Source organism: Panthera leo, chromosome D2 (genome assembly GCF_018350215.1).
Source record: "Panthera leo isolate Ple1 chromosome D2, P.leo_Ple1_pat1.1, whole genome shotgun sequence".
Classification (NCBI taxonomy): Eukaryota; Metazoa; Chordata; class Mammalia; order Carnivora; family Felidae; genus Panthera; species Panthera leo.
In genome coordinates, this window is record NC_056689.1 from 61,920,350 (window position 1) to 61,945,645 (window position 25,296).

Here is a 25,296-nt window from a genome sequence, read left to right on the forward strand (position 1 = left end):
CCTGAGAGGCCCTAAGAACCGACTGACTTCACAAAAGGCCTCTTGCCGCAAACCCTCGGCCGCCACCCACGCCCAAGCTCCGGGTGGACTCATCTCTGCCGCCGTCCGCCTGCCCCACCCTCCAGGCCCCGGTCGGCTGCGGGCACCCTTCAGTCGGATGTAGACCAGGGCGCTGAGCTGCCATTGCCAGCCACGACCTGGCTTCTACTTTTGCCAGCTACGACACGGCGAGCACTCGCGACTTCGGTATCCAGGAGCCTGTAACGCGGCCGCCCATTGGCTCAGCTCCGCACTGCTTGGCCGTAGGGCTTTCAAAGGCTTTAAAGATTGGCTGGAGTTCCAGGCGCCGCGGCCAGTCGGCGGGTAGGATCGCGTTCTAAGGGGCGGGTTCCGCCTGGGCCCCGCCTCCCTCCGCTGCCACTGCCAGCTGCTGCTGGCTCCGCTCTACTTCCGATTCTGTCTGCCGGACGCGCGTGGGTCACTCCGGTGTGTCTTTCTCTTGTTACCTCCACCGGGTGGGTCTGTCCGGTCTGTGGTGCATTGGAAGGGAGAGAGGTTTGAGGTCAATAATGGATTTTGGATTTTTCACGAATTTCGGGTTTGCCTAACACTTTTAAAAGGAAAACCCAACGACTTATCTTCATCAAAGTTTCATCAAAGATTTTAACATCAAGAAAAGCACAAGCTCTATAATTTAAAGAACAGGTCTTTAAAGCGAATCCCTTTAACTTAAAGAAAAAGAACCTCATTAAATTATTCTTATTTTTCTGATTTGGCTGGAGTAGGTAAAGACGACCGAAGATCAGGAATTCTCAGGCTTGCATTCGGCACCACTAGGTTAGCTACATTACAGGGCATTGGCTGCAGGCAAATTTGGTCCCCGCGAAAGTCTTCTCGTTGTGAGGATTTATGGGACTCCCCTGCTACGTTCAACTACTAATAAAAATAATAGCTAATGTTGAATGCTTGCTAGGTATTAAATGTCTCTTAACCAGTATCTGAATTAATCCTCCCCAAGCTACAGAATGTGTTGGTACTATTGGCTCTAAGTTATGGGAGGGGGAACATTGGGGCATAGAAAGTTGTGTGTTTCCCAAGGTCACCAAGCTAGTAAATGCTAAAGAGGTGATTTAAATCCAGCCTGAACTCCTACAGTCATTCAGAGCATTCTTGAGATAAGATCATACATTTGCTTCTGCCCCAGTCTCTATTCACTAGCATTTAGAGGCTGAGCCAGGAGAGGATAGTATCCACCTTTTGGACACACCACTATTATGTCTGGGATTTAACAGGAAGTGTTGATGTTCCTTTTTCAAATTTAGTGTGTTTTGTTAAGTTTTACAAATATTTGACTTTGGCTAATTTCAGGATCTTGAAAATCTGCCTTTGCTCTTTCAAATGATAACATATTAAAATGTTTAATTTTTTTTTTCTTTGATCCCCCAAGCTGTAAGGAGAAATAGGAATAGGAAAGTGGAATCCAGTACTTAGAAAGAAAGTCTCCTTTGACTCAGGATTCCATAGTGGGATGATGAAGTTCTTCCTCTGGTAACTTTAGTAATCTTATTTGATGTGTCCCAGATTGGTGTGTGTGTGTGTGTGTGTGTGTGTGTGTGTGTGTGTGTGTGTAGTTCAGGAGGGCATTGGGATTAAAGTAAAGTGGTGGAAAGTTACATACTTTCAGTTATAGGTAAGTCCTGGGGATGTAATGTACAACAAGATGACTATATGTAACACTGCTGTATGGTATATTTGAAAGTTGCTAAGAAAATAGATCCTAAAAGATCTCGTGGGGAGAATTTTTTTTTTTTTAACTGTATGAGGAGATGGATGTTAACTAAACTCATTGAGGTAATCATTATACAATTTATATAAGCCATTATACTTTGTATCTTAGACTCATACAGAGCTGTATGTCAATTATGTCTCAATAAAACTGAAACAAAAAAGTCCCAAAGGCATTAGAACACAGGATTCCCTATGAGCCCAACTTGCTGGAAACAGTCCTGAGTTTAGGTCTATTTGAAAATAGAGAATTTCCCCTTACTTATCTCATTCTTTGAACTTGGCGAACAAGTTTTGAACACCGGTAAGATAATTTTTCATGTAAATTAGGCTTCTGAAATGTCCTCCAGTTTCTGCCACTGTCAGAGATTGGTGTAACAAAAAAAAAAAGTTTTTTAACTGAAAAATGCAAACTCTGCTTTCTCTCCGTTTCTCAAAACAGAGACGTGTGTAGTTAAAGAAATTATTTCTCTGGTGGCATTCTTTTCCTAGGCTTGAATAATTATCACTCATGACTGAAGTTCCCTACAGTTTCAAAACTGATCCGGTTCTGTTTCAGGTAGCTAGAAATGATTTAGAGTAGGTTTCATATAGCCCTATTACTATTTATTTCTTGCTTGAGTGAATCAGTATAATAGTGGTATAAACATGATATAATAACATAAGAAGAACGTTTGCAAAGAGGATTTCAAAGAGGTACATATTGGTTCTTAGAAAGGAAGTAGGGATAAGCTTAAAGGTCATAATTAAAATCTTTCTAGGGAAACCATAGCATTCAGTGGTAAGATTAAGAACCACACTACTGAAATGTAGCCTGCAGCCTGCAACCCATTCAACTGGCATTAAATTGGTAGCTGGTGAAATAAGTATTTTCAGTTGAATTTTAATTCTAATGTGCTTGGCAAAGCAGAATTGCGGTACATTTCATCTTTATAGATACAAAATTGGAGTGCACTATGCTATTAGACATGTGTTCTTATTCACTAATATTAGTCATTAATTTCCAAACACACTGAGCTCTTACTATACTGAGGATGTGCACAATTTCATTCAATATTCAAAACCTATCAAGTAGCTACGATTAGTGTTCTTTTTTTACAGATGATGAAGATGAAGCTCCAAGAGGTTAGATACCTTGCCCAAGAGCCAAAGCCAGGGTTTAAATATAGTGCCAAGTAAGAATCTTGACAATATATTACTTCTTTTTGGAGAAAGAAATGTTTCCATCATTCTATCTTTTCTAACTTCACCAACTACACTCCCATTTTAGAATGTGGCTTCCAACACACAGGTATACTTTTAATAAATAATATCTTCCAACTCTTAGAGTTGATTTTCCTGATGAGTGGGGATGAGGAGAAAAAAGTTGGAAATACATTCTCTCTGGCATGGTAATAAGATGATTCAGGAACCTTTTACTTTGCTAATGGAATTCCCAATTTGTCTATTGTTAATTCAGTCATTGTCAGTATAGAGCAGGGATGGGCAAACTAAGGCCAACAGGTCAAATCCAGTCCAGTGCTGGTTTTTAATGTTTATTTGTTCTTGAGAGAGAGAGAGAGGGAGAGAGAGAGGGAGACCCAGAATCAGAAGAAGGTTCCAGGCTTCTGTCAGCACAGAGCCGGAGGCGGGGCTCGAACCCACAAACCATGAGATCATGACCTGAGCCAAAGTCGAAGACTTAACTGACTAAAACAGCCAGGTGCCCCTCCACTGCTGGATTTTTTACAGTCCAAGACCTAAGAATGTTTTTTACATTTTTACTTTTTTTTTTTTCAAGTTTATTCATTTATTTTGAGGGAGAGAGAGAGAGCACAAGCAGGGGACGGTCAGAGAGAGAGAGAGGCAGAGGGAGAGAGAATCCCAAGCAGGCTCCATGCTGTCTGCCCGGAGCCCAATGCAGGGTTCCATCTCATGAACCATGAGATCATGACCTGAGCCCAAACCAAGAGTGAATGCTTAACCAACTGAGTGACCCAGGCACCCTGGTTTTTACATTTGTAAATGGTTGAAAAAAAAATCAAGAGAATAATCATAATTTGTGCCACATGAAAACTATATGAAATTCACCAAAAGTGAGCCCTAATGAAAACTGTGGGCTTTGGGCAATGATGTGTCAATGCAGGGTCATCGATTATAAAACTGTACCTCTGATGGGGGATGTTGATGGTGGAGGAGTCTGTGTATGTGTAGGGGTAGTGAGTATATGGGAAATCGTATCTTCTCAATTTTGTTGTGAATCGAAAACTACTCTAAAAATAAAATCGTTAAAGTATATATAAAATTTAAATTCAGCATTCACAAACAATGTTTTTATTGAAACACAGCCACACCCATTCATTTGTATATTCTTTCTGGCTGTTTTCACCGTAAAATGTAGAGAGTAGTTGAGACAAGCTGGCTAGAAGAGCCTAAAGTATTTATTATCTCAACTTTTATAGAAAAGTTTGCCCAACTCTGGGATAGAATAAGATTCTGGTTGGATTGCTGCCCCAGGAGTTGAACTTCCAGGCTTCAGAATCCTCCCTCCACCTCTTATTAGTTGTGAGGCTTTTGACAAGTGACTTCACCTTGCTAGCATCAGCTTGGTCGTCTTTTAAACTAAAATTATAGAATTCTTATAGGACTATTTTAAGGATTAAATGATTGAATACACATAAAGCACCAAATATGTGTTAGTAATAATTTCACATTCCTCTTATGCCCACCCCCCCCCTTTAAAATCTGGATATATTTTCTTCCAACTCTTTGAATCTGCTTTTCTTATGTGAGGATACATTGGTCTGCCGAGGAGTCACTTCCTTGTCTACCAAGAAGCTCTCACATGATATGGCTATATTCATTGCTTTCATCTTACCATCCAATTTGTTCTTTCCCCAACCGCCCTTTAAAAAAATATTTTAGTAATCTCTACACCCAGGGTCGGGCTCAAACTCACAACCCCCAGATCAAGAGTCGCACACTCTACCAACTGAACCAGCCAGGCGCTCCACTAATTTGTTGTTCTTGGTCAAAATTAGCTCCAGAATAGTAGTTATCCTATTACTTTATCCGTCTTCCAAAATGCAAAATTGTTAGCATGGCAAGTCAGTTTACCTTTTGCAATACCAGATGTCCTACTGACATATAATATTTTCTTTTCAGAGAACACTTATTCAAACATTTTTGCCACTCTCCAATTCTTATAAAGTGACAACTACTCAAAACCACATGAATTCACTCTGAATGACTTAGCAAAAAATGTAACCGAGTCACTATCCTGAAGATTTTTAAAGATTCTTATTCAGTAGAAAAAAAAAAAACAAACCTATTAACCAATGATTTCTGGATAGATTGGAATTCCAAAGGCCAAAAGATACCCATTCATAAGTTACATAATTAGGTTCTGTCATTTTAATAAAGATATTTAAATTTAGTGGACATCTGAGCAGCTGTTAAGTGTTATATCTCACACATAATTAATACTTATAAGAATGGACTTAACATTCCTACCCTCTTAACCAACTTTAGAGGCCAAGACAATAAAGTCAGGCTTTGAACTTTTAAAGTTCTTCAACCCCACTCACTGGTCACGTTGGGCAAGTAATTTCATTTTTCCGAGGCTCTTTTCTGTTTTGCAAGATAGGAATAATACTAGCTGCCTAACTGAGTAGTCATGGGAATCAAACAAGGTAGTCAATGGAAATCAGTTGGTGTGAGTGAGACAGATCATGCTTTTCTTTCCTTCTTTACCTGTCAGTCTTATACAATCCATTGACAAGCAATTCCCATTTCAACCAAGTCCTGTAAAATTAAAGGAATTATTTTACCACCTGCTAAATTTCATGATCTCAGCCTATCAGGGTCAGAACAAAGACCAGCTACCTCCATTATGTAAGGTAGACGGAAGAGCTATCCAAGTGGTCCCTGTATTGCTGGGTTGTTGGCCATGTTTTCCTTGGCAACTCGAGTTTTCTCTGAAATGAGTGCTGGGAGTGGTAAGAATTTACAAATTTGTCTTTGCCTCTAGGTAAAGAATGTTCCTATTCCTTACTAGTTTTCTATAGCTGGGATAAAATGTCACAAATAGGGCCAGAATAAAGGTGAAGCAAGTGAGGGGCCTCGATTCGCTAAAAATTTAAGGAGGCACTCACTCTCTGGGTCACGCAAGATTTCAACACTAACAAGTTTTCATCCTTATCTGCTATATCCGGAGGAAGTCTGGCTTCACTTAAAACAAACAAATCTTATTCATTATAGGGAGGTTGTGTCCAATTGTCTTAGAGATGCAGGAGGGAGGGTTTAGGATGGGAAAGAAAACGTATCATTACCCTGGTCAAGTTTTACTAAACTCCCTTGAAATACAAGCTGGAGTTTAAATGCCCAATCTTCAGGGACTTTGGATCTGGAGGAGAGACCCACCCTGAATGCTCTCCCACGTGTTCAAGGCAAGGGGTTCTTTTCAGGGTTCTCTTGCTCACTCTGACTTTTGGGCTTCCAGATCTGGGCAGATGTCTCTCTTGGTTAAGTTGTCCTAGCTCCCCTCCCAGATCACTTCCCTTCTGTCCCCTCGCCGCCTCCCCTTCAACCCCGACCTCAGTCACTCAAAAATTGAATTTGGGGCTAGGAGGGGCAGGCTGGAGCGAAGCTGTCCCTAGAGCCTGCGGCCACGGCGAGGGTAACACGCCGCGCAGACGCCGGGAGACCATGGAGGATGCGACCAGGACCTTTGGGAAAGGTGAGCCCCCTCGACAGCTGTCTCCGGACTGGGGCTCCGCGTGGCTGGGGATGTTGGCTCTGGGAGATGGGGCTGTCGGGCCATGGCCCCCAGACCAGCGCGGCGGGGAGGGACTTGAGGGGTTTCTCTGCACAAAAGCCGAATGAAATGTGTCCTCTCTGGGACTCGGGAGGCGGGGTGCGAGCAGTTCTCTTGGGATCCCCGGGAGGTGAGTGAGCCCACCTCCCCGCGGGTTCACCGGTCCCTCGATCCCTCCCACCCCCCGCAGGAAGCTGCCCCCCGGGGCCCGTCCCAGAGGGCCTGATCCGCGTCTACAGTATGAGGTTCTGCCCCTTTGCGCACAGGACGCGCCTTGTCCTCCGGGCCAAAGGCATCAGGTGAGAAGCTGAAAGCCAGAGCCCCAGAGGTGAGCGGGGTGCTCAAAATCTGGGGCGCCCTGCCCGGGTTTCAGAGGCGCTCCTTGTGTCCCTTTCTTCTGAGGCAGAGTCGGTAAGTGGTTAGCAGAGGGCGGGTTCTTTAGCAGGCGGTCCTGAACTGCACGGCTTGTACGTAGCGGTGTCTGTGCTGGAAACTTTCAGGACACCTCGCGGTAAACTGAACCTTGCCTCTGGCGAGCCGGTTCCCTCCCGTAATATTTGTGAAGGAAGGGCACTGCGGCTCCTATGAGTCCTCCTCTGACTGCTCCAGCGAATGGGCCCCCCACCCAGGCAACCAGGCAACTTCAGTTCACTTTCTTCATTGCGCTTACCGCATCCAGCATTTTATCCGTTCGTTCCTCTCCCCTCCACGCTCCTCGGCCCCACTGCCACCACCGCCACCCCCCACCCCGCCCCCGGTGGCCAAATGTAATTTCTGAGGGTAGGGCTTTTGTCTGTTTTACTCCTGAGCTAGAAGAGAGCCTGGTGCATGGTAGGTGTTGAAAAATATTTTTTGAATGAATGAACAAATAGTTCCAAACAATGAAGTAGGTAGAAAGAACTGCAGTCAAGAGGTGTCTTGAAGGTTCTAACATGCCTGAGAAATAGGTACATTTTCTTCCAGAAGGAATTTTGCAAAACTAGCACCTGCAGAGGAGGTTTGGGTATGGAAGGTAGAGCAACTTTCCTGGAATACGGACTGAGGAGTGCAGCTGGCCAGAGCCAAAGTGTTGAGGTTGTGTTATTCCAGGCTTTTGACTCTCTTGGAGAGTCATTAGGGATTAAGGGAGTCATTAAGGGATGACTTCAGAGTTTCAGACTGATGTCAGAGAAATACCAAGAAATAATAATGGAGAGACATTTTATTATGCAATTCTGTTCTGTTGAGTGTATATGGCATACACTTCCAGATTCTTCCTTACGGCTTGAGTCTAGTTGGCCCTAAGGTTACCTATTTAAAATAACAACAGCTCCAGGTTTTACCCTTAAGTGACAAGTTGATAGTTTAGGAAGCAATGTAAGTATTTCTTTAGGGCAGGGTTTTTCAACTTTGGCACTATTGACATTCTGGGCCAGGTAGATCGTTGGTGTGTGTGTGTGTGTGTGTGTGTGTGTGTGTGTGTGTGTTTGGGGTGGGGTGGGGTGCTGTCCTCTTCATTGTTGGGCATTTAGCAGCATCTCTGGTCTCTACCCATTAGATATGACAATCAAAAAGTGGCTCCCCATAGTGACATATGTCCCTGCAGAATGGAGCAGGATTACTCCTGGTTGAAAACCACTGCTTTAGGATTTAAGATACTCTCCTTGACTGAGCAAAGAATATACTCATTTGTTTCCTTTACTCTTTTAAACATATGTGAGCACTTCTGGTAACTTTATAGGCTTGAGCCTCTAATAATAATGGGAAGAATAAAAAAGTTATTACATGCTTATGTACCTAGGCACTGTCCCAAGCACTTTATTGTTTATTTTTATTTTATTTTTATTTATTTTTTATTTTTTTTATTTTTTAATATATGAAATTTACTGTCAAATTGGTTTCCATACAACACCCAGTGCTCATCCCAAAAGGTGCCCTCCTCAATACACATCCCCCACCCTGCCCTCCCTCCCACCCCCCATCAACCCTCAGTTTGTTCTCAGTTTTTAAGAGTCTCTTATGCTTTGGCTCTCTCCCACTCTGACCTCTTTTTGTCCCAAGCACTTTAGACACACTTATTTGATCCTCACCACAATGCCAAGATGGCCACAATGATTCCTCCCATTTTACAATTAAGGACACCGAACACAGAGAGGTTAAGGAATTTGGCCAGCATCACAAGCTAGACAGTCCAAACCACAGGCAGTCTGATGCCAGAGTTTGAGCTCATAACTACTAATATTTACCATATCCTTTTGTGACTTGTTAATATCATGTTTGTATTTGCAAGCTTTAAAACGTAGGAAACTCTGTAATGCTGTGCTTAAGAGTGTGAGCTCTGAGTCAGACTTCCTGACTCTCAGCTTGGCTCTACTATTTCCTAGCAGTGATAATGGGCAGGAGATTGAACCTCTTGGAGGCAGGAATCACAAAGAGCAAACAACACAAGGCAGAAAAAATGTTTAGCTCGTCTTTTTTTTTTTTTTTTTTAAGTTTATTCATCTTTGAGAGAGAGAGAGAGAGACAGAGCATAAGCGGGGAAGGGGCAGAGAGAGGGAAACACAGAATCCGAAGCAGGCTCCAGGCTCTGAGCTGTCAGCACAGAGCCTGATGTGGGGCTCGAACCCACAAACTGCAAGATCATGACCTGAGCCGAAGTCAGACACTCAATCGACTGAGCCACCCAGGCACCCCTAGCTCGTCGTAACTATAGCAATGGAGACAATGATGTTGCTATGTATTTTTCTTTGTAGAAACCTAAACTTTGAAAAACTTATTGCAAATTGAAATTTTATACATTGATTGCTTCTGCTTTCCAGATGAATGTCTGTCTGCGTAAGCCTCTCATTTTTGTTGTCTTATTTTCCCTCTGCTTTTGAAGACATGAAGTAATCAACATTAACCTGAGAAACAAGCCTGAATGGTACTATACAAAGCACCCTTTTGGCCAAATCCCTGTCCTGGAGAACAGCAAATGTCAGTTGATCTATGAATCTGTCATCGCCTGTGAGTACCTGGATGATGCTTATCCTGGAAGGAAGCTGTATCCATATGACCCTTATGAGCGGGCTCGCCAGAAGATGTTATTGGAGCTATTCTATAAGGTATATCCAAAATTTTAAAAAGCCACTTACAGTCTATTTTACTTTGTATGTCTTTCCCAAACCTCCCAAACCTTTTAATGATTTTTAAAGCTAAATCATTGATGAGGTTGTTTTGTGTTAATACTACGTGCATCTTAGAAGGAAAACTAGTATGGAGTAATAGTAGGGCTCTCACCTCTAATATTAAAGATGAAAGGCTTAACTGATAGGTTCTTTTCCATTTCAACTAGGAGACTCAAGAGGTATGGTTACGGTGTGGTCATGACCATGTGACTCAAGGTGGGAAGGTTGAAAGAGCTGAAAACTGGTAGCGCTTTAAGGGGAATATTTCTAAGGTTTCAGGTAAAAAAAATTGGGGTGTTAAGAAGGTAATGCATGAAGGGGGACTGGACTTTATGCAGAGCAACAGTGCCAACTACCCAGGAAACATGAAGAAGAGAGAACAGGGGATACCTGTTGATAATACAAGAAAAAATGGAGTTTTATGATAGTTCTCTTTGAAAAGAAATAAAAGCAACTCAAGAACATTAATGGCTGACCTATCTTGAGCATTTATGCTGTGCCAAGCAGGGCCCTACCTGCTTTATAAAGGTCAACTCGCTTAACGCTCCCAACAGCCCTGCAAGGTGGGCACTGTTATTGTATCCATTCTTCAGATGACAACACTGGCTTAGAGAGGCTTAGAGAGGTTAAGTGCCCCACCGCAGATTGAACAACGAAGAAGTAGCTGAGCGAGTAAGGAGCACTGGAGACCCCCTTTAAAGTGCCTTGTTTTGCCAGGGTGCTGTGACAATGGATTCCTGGAACCCAGAGATGGCATGACCCTCCCAGGAGGTGGGGAACCTGGATGTGCGTGTTGTCCTGTTCAGTTGGAGTGATAAAGCTTTGGCTGTGTTTTCAGGCAGAACAGGAGCACAGAGTTTCCTTAGACTTCTCCACTAAGAACCTGTGTTCTCTGATTAGGTCCCACATTTGACCAAGGAGTGTCTGGTGGCCATAAGATGTGGGAGAGAATGTGCTGATCTGAAGCTAGCCCTGCGTCAGGAATTCTGCAACCTTGAAGAGGTACAAAAGGGGGCCCCCCTCCTGGTCAGATTCAGTGGAAGAGGTGATACAGGGTCCTGAGCCTGACCCCTTGCTTTCACAGACTTATTCTTTCTGCCAGAAGTTGATATGTTCAGGTGCCAGTCATCTGGTTTTAACTTGTGGGTGCTTGCTCCCCACTAACCTGTTATGGAACTATTCTTGAAAATCTGGCAAGGAAGGGGGAAGGACACGTGATGAGTTTCTTCCTTTCCCCAACTCACCACATTCTTTACTGCTGCATGGCTTCTGTACTTTCTGCCAATGAGGCTAAGATTTATATTTGTTAGGGATTTTGTTTGGCTGCTAGCAAAAGGGACCTTACTACTGTAAACTTATTTTATAACAGTTTGTTCTCTCACATAAAAAGTCAGAGGTAGTCAGGGCTATTTTGATGGCTTCTTTATAAAGTTATTAGGGACTGAGGCTCTCTTTCCATCTGCTTTGTCATCTTTAGTGCAGGTCTTTCATCCTCAAAATGACAAGATAGCTGCTGGAACTGCAGCCATCATTTCTAAGTTCCAAGTTGAGGAAAGGAGAACAAGGGGGGAAAAATGGCGAAAGGCCATGCCCCTTTAAAAGACTTTCCCAGAATCCCTACTCAATGATTCCTTAAATCTCATTGGCCGCAACTTAGTTGTTGTGTGAGAACTATGTGCAGAGCCAGCTGGGAAATGTAGTCTTTTAGCTGGGGACACCTTGAATAAATCAGGGTTCTGTAATCAAGAAAGAGGGGAGAGTGGCTATGGGTAGGCAAGGAGCAATCTCTGCCAGCAGATCCTTCCCTAACCTTGCAGTAATACAGCTACTTACCCCTTACCTCTAGAATGATCTGAAAGGTGGTTCTATGACTTCCTTTAAATTTGTTCTAGAATCTGATATGTTCCCTTTATGGGGGTGGGAGTTGTAACTCTGTTGGCAGCTAGAGAATGCTATTTTTATCCCCTTCAGGGAAGGCTGATTATTAATTCTCTTTCATTTGACCTTTGTCAAGTGGAAGCAGATTAAATTTATTTACATTTCCAGCTACCTATCTTAGATTTGTACAATTGCAGTATTTATGGATGATGAATAATTATCTATAAGAAAGGACTTCTGAAAGAAGAAGAAGCTCTGATTTATAGCATTTTCTATTATTTTTTTAAATGTTTATTTATTTTTGAGACAATGCGAGAGACAGAGTGCAAGCAGCGATGGGGCAGACAGAGGGAGACACGGAATCTGAAGCGGGTTCCAGGCTCTGAGCTGTCAGCCCAGAGCCCGACACGGGGCTGGAACTCACGAACTGTGAGATCATGACCTGAGCCGAAGGCGGACGCTTAACCGACTGAGCCACTCAGGCCCCCCCCTGATTTATAGCATTTTCTGATTTCGGTGCTGTAAATACTCCCACCAAATGCTGATTCGACCTACCAATGTTGTGTCTAAGCCCAGGGTTGAAAAGAGATGTGATTGGTGATTGGTCAGCTTCGGCACAACACTGAATAACACATTTCCTCTTTATCTTCAGTAGCTGAGTCCTAGAAATAATTTGTTAAACTAGCTGAGGTAGGTATATACCAAAATACTGATGGTATTTAAGGACCACTGAATATTCAGGATTGTTCTAGCAGATTTGAATATGGTTTTTGTCCCATTATTAGCAAGACTTTTAAATACAATGTAGGCAATATCAGAATCTGAAACATGCCCAGTTAGCTTGATCCACTCTTAATACCAGTATATTGACTCTAGGAGATTCTACTGAGGTAGAAACTTGTCAGAATAATTTTGATAGAGAATGTTCCCTGACTTGTGCAACTCTTTTGCATGGTTTTATATAATCAGGATTTTGTGTGAGCTGAAAGTACATTAAATATACATGGTCTTTCTGAGTGATAAGTAAGGCAAGATACCAATACATAATCTTCTGCTCAGTTTACTGCTTGCAGCCTTAAACTGTGACAGTTTCTCTTTTTCAAGTAATGCCCTGACTTTTAAATTTGTTCTTAAAAAATAGTTGCATCAAAATTAAAGATTCATTGTGCTTGTTATTTAGCCGCATTTTTCTGCAATATGTTTACAATGCTTTGAGATACATTACTGCTGCATTCATTATCAAACTGGCAGAGTCCCCACTTGCTTTCCTGTTCCAAACATTTGCATGAGCTTTAAAATGACAGGGATGCCCTTCCCTAACCACACTTTCTGTTGTCAAACCGATTTTCTAGCCTCTACTGAATCAATCTCAGTGGCACACGTCTTTTTAGCTTTATTCTTTTTTTAACGTTTGTGCTTGACTTTGCCGTATCAGAATAGCACTTGAGCCCATTTTCGTTTTATCTTTGTGGATTTGAATGTGGCAGAACTTTCAGAGGTTCCTTTTTTGGGGGGTGGGGTGGGGCTAGTGCCTTCATTCTAAATATTTTCATTGTGGAAGCAGTCAGCCCAAAGGCAGTGAAAGACAGGATTCGGCCAGATTTCTCTGATGCTGCGGAATTTTGCTCTGATTCAGCGTTTCTGTATTATGAATTCTGTATTCTGGCTGTTGCTTGGTTTCTTGCCAATCATCAGTGGAACTCAATAAAAGGGAATGAGAAGGGTAGTAACAGATAACTCTGGAAAACACAATCTGCCTAGGAGGGAATGACAACCTGCCTAGTAACTTGAGGCCTTCAGCTTCCGGGGGCCACAGGACACCTTATATTGTTTTTAATTCTTTTTTTTTTTTTATTAATAAATGTTTATTTAGTTTTGAGAGGGAGAGGGAGAGGGAGAGAGAAAGAGCAGGGAAGGGGCAGAGAGAGAGGGGGACAGAGAGGGTCTGAAGCGGGCTCTGCACTGACAGCAGCTAGCCTGATGTGGGGCTCCATCTCACAAACCTGGAGATCAAGACCAGAGCCAAAGTCAGACACTCAGCTGACTGAGCCACCCAGGCGCCCATGTTTTTAATTCTTGGTATTCCCCAACCTGCCTTGTGATGTCTCCACACAAAGCTTCCCATGTCGCCAAATTTGGTTACATGTCTTGTGTTTTTAGTGAGGTCAGATTTATATAAGCTGTATTGACATCACCCAGGAACATCTCTAGTTAAGTATTTTTGTGATTCCAAATTTCTCCCCTAATGTTAATTTTTTTTAAACTTTTTTAAATGTTTATTTATTTTTCAGACAGAGAGAGACAGAGCATGAACAGGGGAGGGGCAGAGAGAGAGGGAGACACAGAATCTGAAACGGGCTCGAACTCACGGACCCTGAGATCGTGACCTGAGCTGAAGTCGGACGCTTAACCGACTGAGCCACCCAGGCACCCCTACCCTAATGTTAATTTTTAATCTGTCCTTTCTCCTCTCCAGAAAGAATACATTTGCGCCCAATTAGATTATATTTTCTTGGTTAAGTTTTGCTATTTTTCCTTAATTTTTATTAATTTCAATAATGAAATTATATGTTGCTTAATTATTTATCCTTTGATGTCAGCAGGAGAAAGTTTGTATCTGGCTAATTGTTCACTGAAAATAATTTTCTATAGCCTTCTGTGTATGGCAAACTATAACCTAAATTTATTTTGTTGTCAACAATTTAACATGTCTACAAACTAAATTAGTTGTTACTAGCTATGTTTTTATAACAGCTTTATTGAGATATAATTCACATACTATAAATTCACCCTTTTCAAGTGTACAGTTCAGTGGCTTTTAGAATATTTACCGAGTTGTGCAACCATCACCGCTAGTTATTCTACAACATTTCATCATCTCGAAAAGGAACTCCTTAGTCATTAGTATTAGCTTCCCATTTCTTCAAAACCTTCCCAGCCATCAGCACCCACTAATTCACTTGTCTTTATGGATTTACCTGTTCTGGACATTTCATAGAAGTGGAAACATAGAATGTTAGCTTTTCATGAGCTTCTTTTACTTAACATAATGTTTTCAAGGTTCATCGTTTATTTTTTTTATGGCTGAAAAGTATTGCATTATTCGGAGATACCATATTTTGCATAGCCACCAGTTAATGGACAGGTGGGTTGTTTCCCCTTTCTGGCTATGACAAATAATGCTGCTGTGAGCATTTATGCATGCGTTTTTGTGTTGGACGTATGTTATCAGTTCTCTTGGGTTTGCTAACTGATTTAACATGTCTACTAATGTGCCATTAATTCCAGTTGTAATCACCATCCTTCCACACTAGGAAACTGATTATCCTCTATTCACAATGGCTAATTGAGTGTTTTTTGTGCTGTTGCTACTTTGGTAACTTTATTCACTGTCCAGTTCTGACAGCTGCTTTCCATGTAAATGAATATTTGCTATATTTCTGTTAATAGCCTTCTGCTATACCATCTACCACCATGTAAATAATAGAATAATAATTATTCTCATCATGTAGAAATTAATTTTACTTTTCTCCAACTATAAATTAGTATTTGTTCATTAGAGAATTTGGAAAATATAGAAACTAAGAAAAAAAAATCCATAAGCCCATTACCCAGAAACAACTATTGGTATTATTTTGGACTTTTTTTGTTTTCTTTTTCTGCTATGTAGTTGAAATTGTACTGTATATAGAACTAGGTTATCGTTATGATGTAAAGATTTTCCCATATTTTTATAAACTCTAGAATGCTTGTTTATATGTATAAGAGCATTTTTAAAAGAAGCATGATTTATGAGGGTGAAAAATTATAAAACTTAATGTACATTAGACAGGAAATGGTTAGATAAATTATGTTCATCTTGGGGCGCCTGGGTGGCTCACTCAGTTGAGCAGCTGACTCTTGATTTTGGCTCAGGTCATGATCTCACAGTCTGTGAGTTCAAGCCCCACATTGGGCTTTGTGCTGACAGTGCGGAGCCTGCTTCGGATTCTATGTCTCCCTCTTTCTGCCCCTCCCCGACTTGTGCTTTCTCCCTCAATAATAAATAAATGTTAAAAAAATTTTTTTTAAATAAAAAAATTATGTTCATCTTGGGGAATTCTGTATGGCAGTTTATTTTTTAATGTTTTTTTAAATTTATTTTTCAGAGAGAGAGAGAGAGAGAGAGAGAGGGCACTAGTGGGGGAGGGGCAGGAGAGAGGGAGACACAGAATCTGAAGGAGGCTCCAGGCTCTGAGCTGTCAGCACAGAGCCTGGTTGGGGGCTTGAACTTGTGAACCGCAAGATCATGACCTGAGCTGAAGTCAGACGCTCAACCAGTTGAGCCTCCCAGGTACCCCTGTATAGCAGTTTAAAATGAATGAAGTAGAGCCATGAGTACTGCCATGAAAAAATTGCCTAGAAATATTTAAGTGAATTACACAGTAATACAGATGGCATGATCCCATTTTTGTAGAAGAAAACAAATGTACATATGTGTACATATGCATGTAAATGAATGTCCAGAAAAATGCCTTTATAGATAGATATCACACTCCCAATAGAGGTTGCTACTGGGAAAGGGATTAGAACCAGGATGAGAAAGAAAACTTGGTAAGAGCAGGGATGGGGAGGGCAGGTCCTTGCCATTTATACTGCTTTCTTTGTGGGGGGCGCCTGGGTGGTTCAGTCGGTTGAGCGTCCAAATTTGGCTCAGGTCATGATCTCACGGTTCGTGAGTTCAGGCTCCGTGTCAGGCTCTGTGCTGACAGCTTAGAGTCTGGAGCCTGCTTCAGATTCTGTGTCTCCCTCTCTCTCTGCCCCTCCCCCACTCATGCTTTCTCTCAAAAATAAGTAAACATTAAAAAAATTAGGTTGCTGTCTTGTTTTTAAATAATGAGAAAGTATTTCTGTATTACATGTATAATCTTTAAAAACAGAAAAAAATTACTTTCTTTCTACATAATTTGCCATGTGTATAAACCATACTTATTTATCCAGCACACCCATTAGGAGTTTTTAGATTGTTTCTGGTTGTTTACCATTGAACGGTGCTGTAAGAAACGGCAGCTGTTCTTTTTTGCATAAAAAAAAAATTCTGTATTTTAGAATATGTCCTTAGGCCAGACTTCCAGGAATGGAATTACCAGATCAAAGGGTATGAACATTTAGAGGCTGGAGCAGTGTGTTGCTAAATTGCTTCCCCAAAGACTTGTGCTGTTTGCCCCCCCTCCCCCAGCAGTGTATAAAAATTCTCTTTGCACTTCCCCCTTTCCACTGTTGGGAGATTTCATTAAAGATGATATTTGCCTGCTTTGGAGAGAAGCAATAGTTTTTCATGGTTGCCTTAATTTGTATTTCTTTGATTGCTAGTGAAGTGGAAGATTTTCCCCCAAAGTATGCTATCTCTTTGGGTTTTGTGAAAATGGTCTGTTACCCGTCTATCAAGATCTTCCTGATTTTTCTTGTTGAGTGTAAAAGTTCCTTATATGTTAAAGAGTTCCTTATGTATTAAGGATATTTGCCTGTTTTTAAAAACGCTTTTTTTTTTAACTTTTAGTTTGGCTTATTTTTTTTTTTGGTACATGTAGAAATATAACATTTAGGGGCACCTGGGTGGCTCAGTTGGTTAAGTGTCTGACTCTTGTCACGGTTCCTGAGATCGAGCCCCTTCTCAGGCTCTGTGCTGACAGCACTAAGACTGCTTGCACTTAAGACTCTCTCGCTCTCTTTCTCTCAAAAATAAAATAAATAAACTAAAACAAAAAAAAAAGAAATACAGGGGTGCTTGGGTGGCTCAGTCGGTTAAGCGTCCGACTTAGGCTCAGGTCATGATCTCACGGTTTGTGAGTTTAAGCCTCACATCCGGCTCTGTGCTGTCAGTGCAGAGCCCGCTTCAGATCCTCTGTGTCCCTCTTTCTCTGCTCCTCCCCTGCTCGTGCTCGCTCTCTCTCAAAAATAAATAAAAATATGAAAAAGTGTATTTAAAATGGAAATCTAACATTTAACCATATTGTGCTATAGGTCTTTCCCGTTGTGATTTCTTCCACAGCTTTTACAAATAGGAAGTCGTCTACCCCTTCAGGAGAAATGGAAAATATTCATTTGTTTTTTTCACCCACGATCCATCACTTTAAAGGTATTGGACTTGTCAAGCCTTGGCCTACTAGCTTCCCCTCTTACTATCGTGCTCATACACGTCGGCAAAAGAAGTGAGCCCATTAAAAGGATCCCAGCATAGAATTCTCAGGATGGTCCTTTAATCCCTAAATGTTGACAAATTGCGTTCTGAATCTTCATAGGGGACTCCAGGTCATAATTGTTAAGCAGCAGGAGGTTAAGAAGCAGAACCTACTTCTAAGGCTTCTTTCCAGAGGAGAAATGGGTTTATATGTACTCTAGTTTGTCCTCATAGTTTGTTTCTATACCCTTGGTTCATTTTACAGGGAATCAGTTCTTTCTCACTGGCTCAGCCTCAGCAGTGCTTCAGTGTAACAGGGACCAGAAACGTCAGAAATGTGAAATCTTGAGAATCTTCTCTCTCTCTCTTAACGTTTATTTATTTTAGAGAGATTGAGAGAGAGAGAGAGAGCGAGCAGGGTGGGGCAGAGAGAGAGGGAGACACAGAATCTGAAGCAGGCTCCAGTCTCTGAACTCTCTGCACAGAGCCCAATGCGGGGCTTGAACTCAAGGGCTGTGAGATCATGACCTGAGCTGAAGCTGGGGCTTACCCGACTGAGCCCCCCAGGGGGTCTTTGAGAACCTTCTCTTATTTTTTATGGACTCAGATTTCTTCCCCCTAGTCGAGTACTTTTCTGCTACTTCTGGAGAAGGGCCTGCCTTGCTGATGTATTGGCAAGTGGTTTTGTGTCTTTTTGGGGCGGGAGGGGAGTGAGGTTCTGCTTCTCAGGAACTGTTTCCTTCAAGAAAAAAACGCTCTCTTTGTTCTCCAGCGAGGACAGCAGCGCTCCCTCAAGCCACTGCTCTGTCTGTCCTCTTTGGAGGCAATGGCAGTGGTGCAGGGCAGCGACCTCCTGAAGTTAAGCACAGTGAAGCATTAGTGAAGCTGATCCCAAGCTTTACTAACCAAGACTATAGATGGAAGCTTTTTAGTGTCTAGTCTGAGGAAGTCTGGGATTTGCTTCTCTTTAAGATCTTGCTTCTCTCACAAAAACCGTACAGATTTCTTTTACCTCCTTGGTAAACTTCCAGGGCAAGCAAAGGCCAGGGCGCCTTGCCACCTATGGCCACAAGGGGGTGCTCCGCGCTTCTTCCTTCCACCCGCGCTCTAGGGCGAACCTCTTTTGGTTCCTCCTGGGGGAGCCCGAGAGGCCCTCGCAGAGGACAAGGAGCCCTTTCATCCGGGCTTTTTCACGTTGAGGGGGTGGAAACACTGTACCCAACGGTCCCTCCCTCTTCATTTGCATGTTCACTCCTTACCTCTTTTGACATCCACAAGCAAGGGAAGTCTAGTAGTCAATTTTCAGTGAAAAAAGTAGATTTTTAAAATACATATATATATTTCAGGACATCAAATGTCTTTTTCCCAATATCCTAGTTCTTAAGCTTGGATTGGAGATGTGTTGATACTTTTAGGAAAGTGGAGAGCTAGAAGCTGGAGCCTCGCTTCCCTCAGCTGCCCGTGTGTGGCCTGGGGGGCGATGTCTGGGGCCTTGGAATAAAAACACCTCTGTAAGCAGGCTATTTTGCCTTGCTTGGCATACCAGAGACAATAGTTCTGAAAGTGAGGGATTCTATATGTGAGAGGTGGGTGACAAAAAGAACTCAAAATAGAGTTTTATAAAATGGATATTAGCATAACCACTGCTAAGTGGGGTTGAGGGAGCACAGCTTCCTATTCCATTTGTGACAATAAAACACTTAGGGAGGATAAGCCACTGGAGATTAAGACTATCTGTGTACTCACTATCCTACTATCCTGTTTTACTTCTGACTATCCTAAAATCTGTCAGAGGAGCTAATTGGCTATAGGCAAGGGACTAAGTTTAAACTGAGAACACAGGAGAACTATCTTAGTAATGTTGACCAAAGACCCTCTTATCAATGGAATAGAACAAGAAGGAGAGAATTTTGTAAAGATTTTATTTTTAAGTAATCTACACCCAATGTGGAGCTCAAACTCACAAACTCACATGCTGTGCCCACTGAGCCAGCCAGGTGCCCCAGAAGAGAATTTTGATAAAGTTTTTTTTGTTTTGTTTTGTTTTTTTACTGTGATTGTGTCTCATCTCCCAGTGGGCTGGTGCTCTGGCAGAGCCCATGTTTGAGAGAGAGAAAACAGGACTGGGGAGGGAGTTCTCACGGGGAAGCTCACAGTTGGACCAGCCTTGGCCAGAGAGGGGTGGAGGCTTTCAGAGTTTGCTGATTCTAGGGTTTTTGCTGATACTTAAATTTAAAGAACAAAGAATTCACAAGAGACTGTGACTACAGTCGTCATACTTAGATATCTGAAGTTCAACAACACAAGGGCTGACTCTAGTATGGGAATAAGGAGAATGCTGTTTTCGTCTGAGCTCCTGCACTACCCAGAGAGCTCCTTCACCTCCCTAGAAGTGAGTTTCTTCCCCTGAAAAGTGAGAGTCCCTTTGTGCTTCCACGTGAGAGGCAAGAATTGGCTTACCCGCTGTGTTTTCCTCTCCTCCTCGGCTGCCAGGAAACTCAAGTCAGATTCAAAGATTTAAGGAACTCTTCAGGCCCCTGGGCTTGATATTTCCTTCCTTGTTTTGACCTTCTGTTCTAACTTTTGTTTTTTTCTGATCTTAGTGGTTTTGTAAAATTTTTTTAATGTTTATTTTTGAGAGACAGAGCATGAGTGGGGGAGGGGCAGAGAGAGAGAGAGGGAGACACAGAACCCGAAGCAGGTTGCAGGCTCTGAGCTATCAGCACAGAGCCTGATGCAGGGCTTGAACCCACAAACCGTGAGATCATGACCTGAGCTGAAGTAGGATGCTTAACCGACTGAGCCACCCAGGCGCCCCTTTCATGTTTTTTTATTGCACAAATTTTTTACACTGCATCTCTAATCCTGTGTGTAATGAGCATGGTGTAAAAAAATGGTAAAGTGGGAGGGGGGTCCCAGTAGAGGAGTTCCAGTGACCCTTACAACACTGATGTTCTGTGATTCTTAAGGGAAAAGCCACTGCACATATCTGAAGGTATCAGGTTTGCATGGAAGGGAGCTCGCTTACTGAGGGTCTTAAAGGTTTCAATAAACCTGTAAGGAGGGCTGGCCAGGATGTTCTACATCACTGGCACATGTCTGCAAAGGAGCCAGCACTTTGTGCTACTTTATAGGAAGATGGCTATTCTCTTGGGACTTTTATTATTTAAAAATTTTTTTGTTTAATGTTTATTTATTTTTGGAAGAGACAGAGAGAGAGAGACAGAGTGCAAATGGGGGAGGGGCAGAGATAGAGGGAGACACAGAATCTGAAGCAGGCTCCAGGCTCTGAGCTGTCAAGCACAGCTCAAAGCCTGATGCAGGGCTTGAACTCAAGAACTGCAAGATCATGACCTGAGCCAAAGTCGGATGCTCAACTGACTGAGCCACCCAGACACCCCTCTCTTGGGACTTTTAGACTTGCCCTGTGAGAAATCTGGGGGAGAAATGCCTGTCTGAGGCAGGAGTCAAGAATCAGAAGCTGTATCAAAAACTCCAAGGAGTTTTGATGTTACACTTGAATTTAAGAAAGCCCAAGGGAGGGGTGCCTTGGTGGCTCAGTTGGTTAAGTGTCTGACTCTTGATCTCAGCTCAGGTCATGATCTTAGGGTCCTGAGACCAGGCCCCACGTTGGGCTCTGGGCTGGGTGTGAAGCCAACTTAAGGAAAAATAAAAGAGAGAGAGAGAGAAAGAGGAAGGAAGGAAGGAAGGAGCAAGGAAGGAAGGAGCAAGGAAGGAAGGAAGGGAGCCCGAGGGAATGTGTAAATGTATTTTGGCGTGGGAGAGATTGGCTAAGAATAAGTAATACTTCATCTATTTCATCCATATGCTCATTTTGACTTTTTACTGTATCAAGTACTTTGATAGGGCTTGAATTACTTTGAGTGTTTATATAAGAATTAATTATATCTGTAACATCATGTATATCAAAGACATACTCCTACTTCGAGTAAATAAAAAGCTTTAAAATATATACTAAATAAATATCAATTACTAAGCAGTTATTCATTTTTGAAATATCACTTTACCAAAGGACCCATCATGGGTTCTAATAAATGTCCATATATGATTTGTTTTGACAAGGACTTTCCCAAGAGCACCGCTGCTCTGTAAACAGAAGAATTATACAGATGTTCTGGGGTTGATCGATTTAGATTTGGTTCTGATTTGTGCCGTGAAGGCCAACAGTAAGTTGGAGAAATATGTTTCAAAGCCAGAGATAAAAGTTTGGGTAATTACGATCTATTCCTGAACACAAAGATTTGGTGCTATCTAGAACCCATGAAAACTGAACAATTTGTTCTTTTCTGCTGTAAGTCAGATCTGTTTTCCTTATGCCTTAAAATAGCCTCTGTCTTGAGTTTTCATTGGCCAGATTCTACTGGTTTAGTTCCATCCTGTTAGTTTTCTTGAACAAAGTCATGCTACCTAACGTTTTTTTAGACTTCCAGGACACCAGTCATGTAAACTCCTCTTTACCATATTAGGGGATAATGAAAACTTAGATTTGCTTTTTCCTCTGAGAAGGGTGGCAGGTGGGGGGATCCCATTGATCTTTTCTGTCAGGGACGGATCTGCTTTCTGTACAGGTAGACTCTGGACATCTCTATGCTTTCTCATCATAAGAGCTTATGTTTATTTATGCATGATTACATAACTCCTCACCATAACCTCTGAGGTGGGCGCTAACTTACCACCATGTACAGATGAGCAAACTGAGGCAAGTTGCCCTGGGTTCCATGTTGAATAGGAGGTAGAGCCCAGGATAGGATCAGGTCTGACTGCTCCTGAGCTCACCTTCTTAATGACAACCCTAGACTACATCACAGAATCCATAAGCTGGTCTGGAGTATGAAAAATCAAGCCTGAGTGGTAGAGATAGGAAGATAGAAATGTATCTAAAGGATGTAGGAATCTGGATCTATAGCTATAGGGGAGTAAGCAGTTGATTATGAGTTATATGGGTCAAAGAGAGTTGTTTGCTTGATTTACCTAGGTAACTGGCCCCATAGTTTTCTCTTTGGAAAGACCTGGTCCAAAAGTAACCTGTGTTAGACATTTTTGCTTTTAAAATTTTCAGGTACTTTTTTTTTTTAACTGGCATTTGGTTATCTGTCTGTTAAGAGTTTATCTGTTTGGTTTACAGTCTACCTATCTGGATAAACTTGTCCCATTGGGAAATGAGACATTCTATTTTAATGTAAAAAGTTGACAGTGACGAGTGGCCAGAAGTGTATAGTTCAAAGAGCTCAAATAAAAAAAAGAAAAGATGATATAAAGACAGTGTTGGGATTTGAGGGAGTCCACGAAGACCATTTGCTCTTTCCTGCTTTAGTTATACATTGATTGATAAATAAATCTAAAGAGTAAGACATATGGAGACTATAGTATTCCCTTAATTACAGATAAAGTGGGTCCTGGAAAATGAGGGAGCAGGGTTCCTAATGTGGTCCCCTGCCTCTCAGTAATGGACAGCGCTGGCTTGGGGCAGGGCCCCTGTCTCCAGGAACTGAGCTCATCCATGGAAAGTTTAGCACATGGAGGAACATGTTCTAGGCTAAGAGGGCAGAGCTGGGCTCCCTCTGCTTGGGTTTTCCTCCAAGTTCCCAAGTCACATGAGCCACCCCAGTGCTCCAGTGTTGAAAGGGGGGAAGGGCTGAATGTAGCTGGGAGTTTGACCCTAAAGGAAGTGGACAAAACCTCAGGAAAAGGGAAGACTGACTGCCTAACAAATTGCAAGGAGAATCAGAGCCTTGGTTCTCTCTCTTTAGGAGTAAATTTGATATTTGTATTTAGCATCTATAAGCATGGCAGCAGGTAGGTAAATTAACTTGCTTTTGTTCTATTTAAACTTTTAGATTCTTGGCTATCAGAACACCGTCTTCTTTGGTGGAGACTGTATATCCATGATCGATTACCTCTTTTGGCCCTGGTTTGAGCGGCTGGATGTGTATGGAATAGCTGAGTAAGACATTTGACTGTGGGGTTGCACTGGGTAACAAGCAGAATGACCAGCCACACAGCATGGAAAGTTAGGGATATTTAAAATAGATGAAGTTGCCCGGTGGACCTGGGGAGACCGTGTAGGGGTCCGCAGCCAGAACATGTGCTTTGTTCCGATGCTCAGAGACGTTGAACTTGTATTGGCATCTGCTGTACTCCCAGTCCAGTGCATAATTGGGCGCTGGACAATTATGGCATTGGGGAACCGAGTCCTGCCCCAGCAGAAGTGCGTCTGTACCCTCACGATGCGCGGGCTCACACCTACCCAGCCATGCTCTCCCGCACCTCCCACTTTGGCTGTCTCCAAAGGAAGATCACATAAAACATAGTTAGATATTTTAAACTATGTCTCAAAATACACATTACCAAAACCTGTCTCCTCTGGAGATGGAGTACTGAACCACGGATCGGGAACCCTCACCTCTTCCTGGATTTCCCACTCACCAGTGGTACTATTTTGAGCAAATCACTTCCATATCCTAGACCTAAATTTCCTGATCCATCTTTGAAAGGGCTGGGTCAGCTCCATTATTTCAAGGTTTGATGATGGTTTTACTGATTTTTAAAAAGTGTTTTTGGAAACGACTTGTCTTGTTTCAAACTCCCTAAAGTAAAATCTAACAATGACAGAAGAATGTTTTCTTTTTGTGGTGGCGGGGGGGGGGGGGGGGGGGGGGGGGGGGGGGGGGTTGTCCTTTTGTTGGTAAACAGTGAAGCCCAGACACCTTACTTCCCAGAGCAATCAGTCCACAAGCATTTTAACTTGTGAAAAGCAACAACTTCTGTAAATTCCAAACATGCACAGCTGTTCCCCAAATGAGCTTTTCCTCCAGTCAATGATCATGACCAGTTGATAATAAGGTAACTAAGATAACTTCATTGCCCAAACAAACCAGTCTTTTGTATCTTGTCAATCTAAGAAGCACGCCTGCCACCTTTACCCATGGCTTCCCTTTCAGACAAGCTAACCGTTCTTTCCTGTCCTGCAGCTGTTTGAACCACACGCCAGCTCTCCGGCTCTGGACAGCAGCCATGAAGCAGGACCCCACAGTGTGCGCCCTTCTCATAGATAGGAGCATTTTCTTGGGCTTCTTGAATCTTTATTTTCAGAACAACCCTGATGCTTTTGATTATGGGCTAACTTGCTGAGTCTCAGTCTCCCCCCTCACATCCAGAATTCCCAAGCACGTCGTGACTCTACATCAGGGATTGTTTTGGTGGGTCAATCAATCTCTGTTCATTTTCTCTGAGGTTCTCAATAAACGTGGAGACAGAAAACGTATTCTTTCTCACAATCCGTTTGTATGACTCCTCAGGCCTCTACCTTCTGATGATTCTCAAGAAATCTCAAGTGCCCAGTGCCAATGTCCAAGCACATTTTGGGAGTCTGTGTGCCTCCTGGCTCCTTGGCCTTTGGCCCAGTTTGACCTCCAGATCACTGGTGCTCAGGCTGATGTGGAGGTTCAAGGCTTGCCCATCAATGATGTTCATCATTACGGATTGGGCCCCTCCACAACCTCCCTGGAGAG

General features: G+C 42.5%; 1 protein-coding gene across 7 annotated transcripts; it reads left to right on the forward strand.

Moving 5' to 3' along the window:
- Window positions 1–63: 63 nt before the first annotated feature.
- GSTO2 (glutathione S-transferase omega 2) lies at window positions 64–25,049 on the forward strand. 7 transcript variants are annotated; one of them, XM_042909195.1, is made up of 9 exons: window positions 64–363; window positions 1,448–1,548; window positions 6,392–6,502; window positions 6,771–6,879; window positions 9,441–9,663; window positions 10,627–10,728; window positions 17,636–17,722; window positions 23,623–23,729; window positions 24,757–25,049. In XM_042909195.1, the coding sequence occupies exons 3-9, from the start codon at window positions 6,472–6,474 to the stop codon at window positions 24,914–24,916; spliced, it is 819 nt and encodes a 272-aa protein (XP_042765129.1). In that variant the 5' UTR covers window positions 64–363; window positions 1,448–1,548; window positions 6,392–6,471; the 3' UTR covers window positions 24,917–25,049. The 7 variants fall into 7 exon arrangements, with proteins under 7 accessions (XP_042765129.1, XP_042765128.1, XP_042765127.1 ...); XM_042909194.1 differs by lacking the exon at window positions 1,448–1,548 and adding an exon at window positions 2,887–2,960; XM_042909196.1 differs by lacking the exons at window positions 64–363; window positions 1,448–1,548 and adding exons at window positions 413–486; window positions 2,887–2,960.
- The last annotated feature ends 247 nt before the right edge of the window (window positions 25,050–25,296 follow it).

Bases quoted from the DNA above. Each gene is read 5' to 3' on its own strand.
- GSTO2 (XM_042909195.1), top strand. From the start codon at position 6,472: ATGGAGGATGCGACCAGGACCTTTGGGAAAG. The intron at 6,503-6,770 runs GTGAGCCCCCTC...CACCCCCCGCAG, and splicing joins GACCAGGACCTTTGGGAAAG to GAAGCTGCCCCCCGGGGCCC. The intron at 6,880-9,440 runs GTGAGAAGCTGA...CTGCTTTTGAAG, and splicing joins CTCCGGGCCAAAGGCATCAG to ACATGAAGTAATCAACATTA.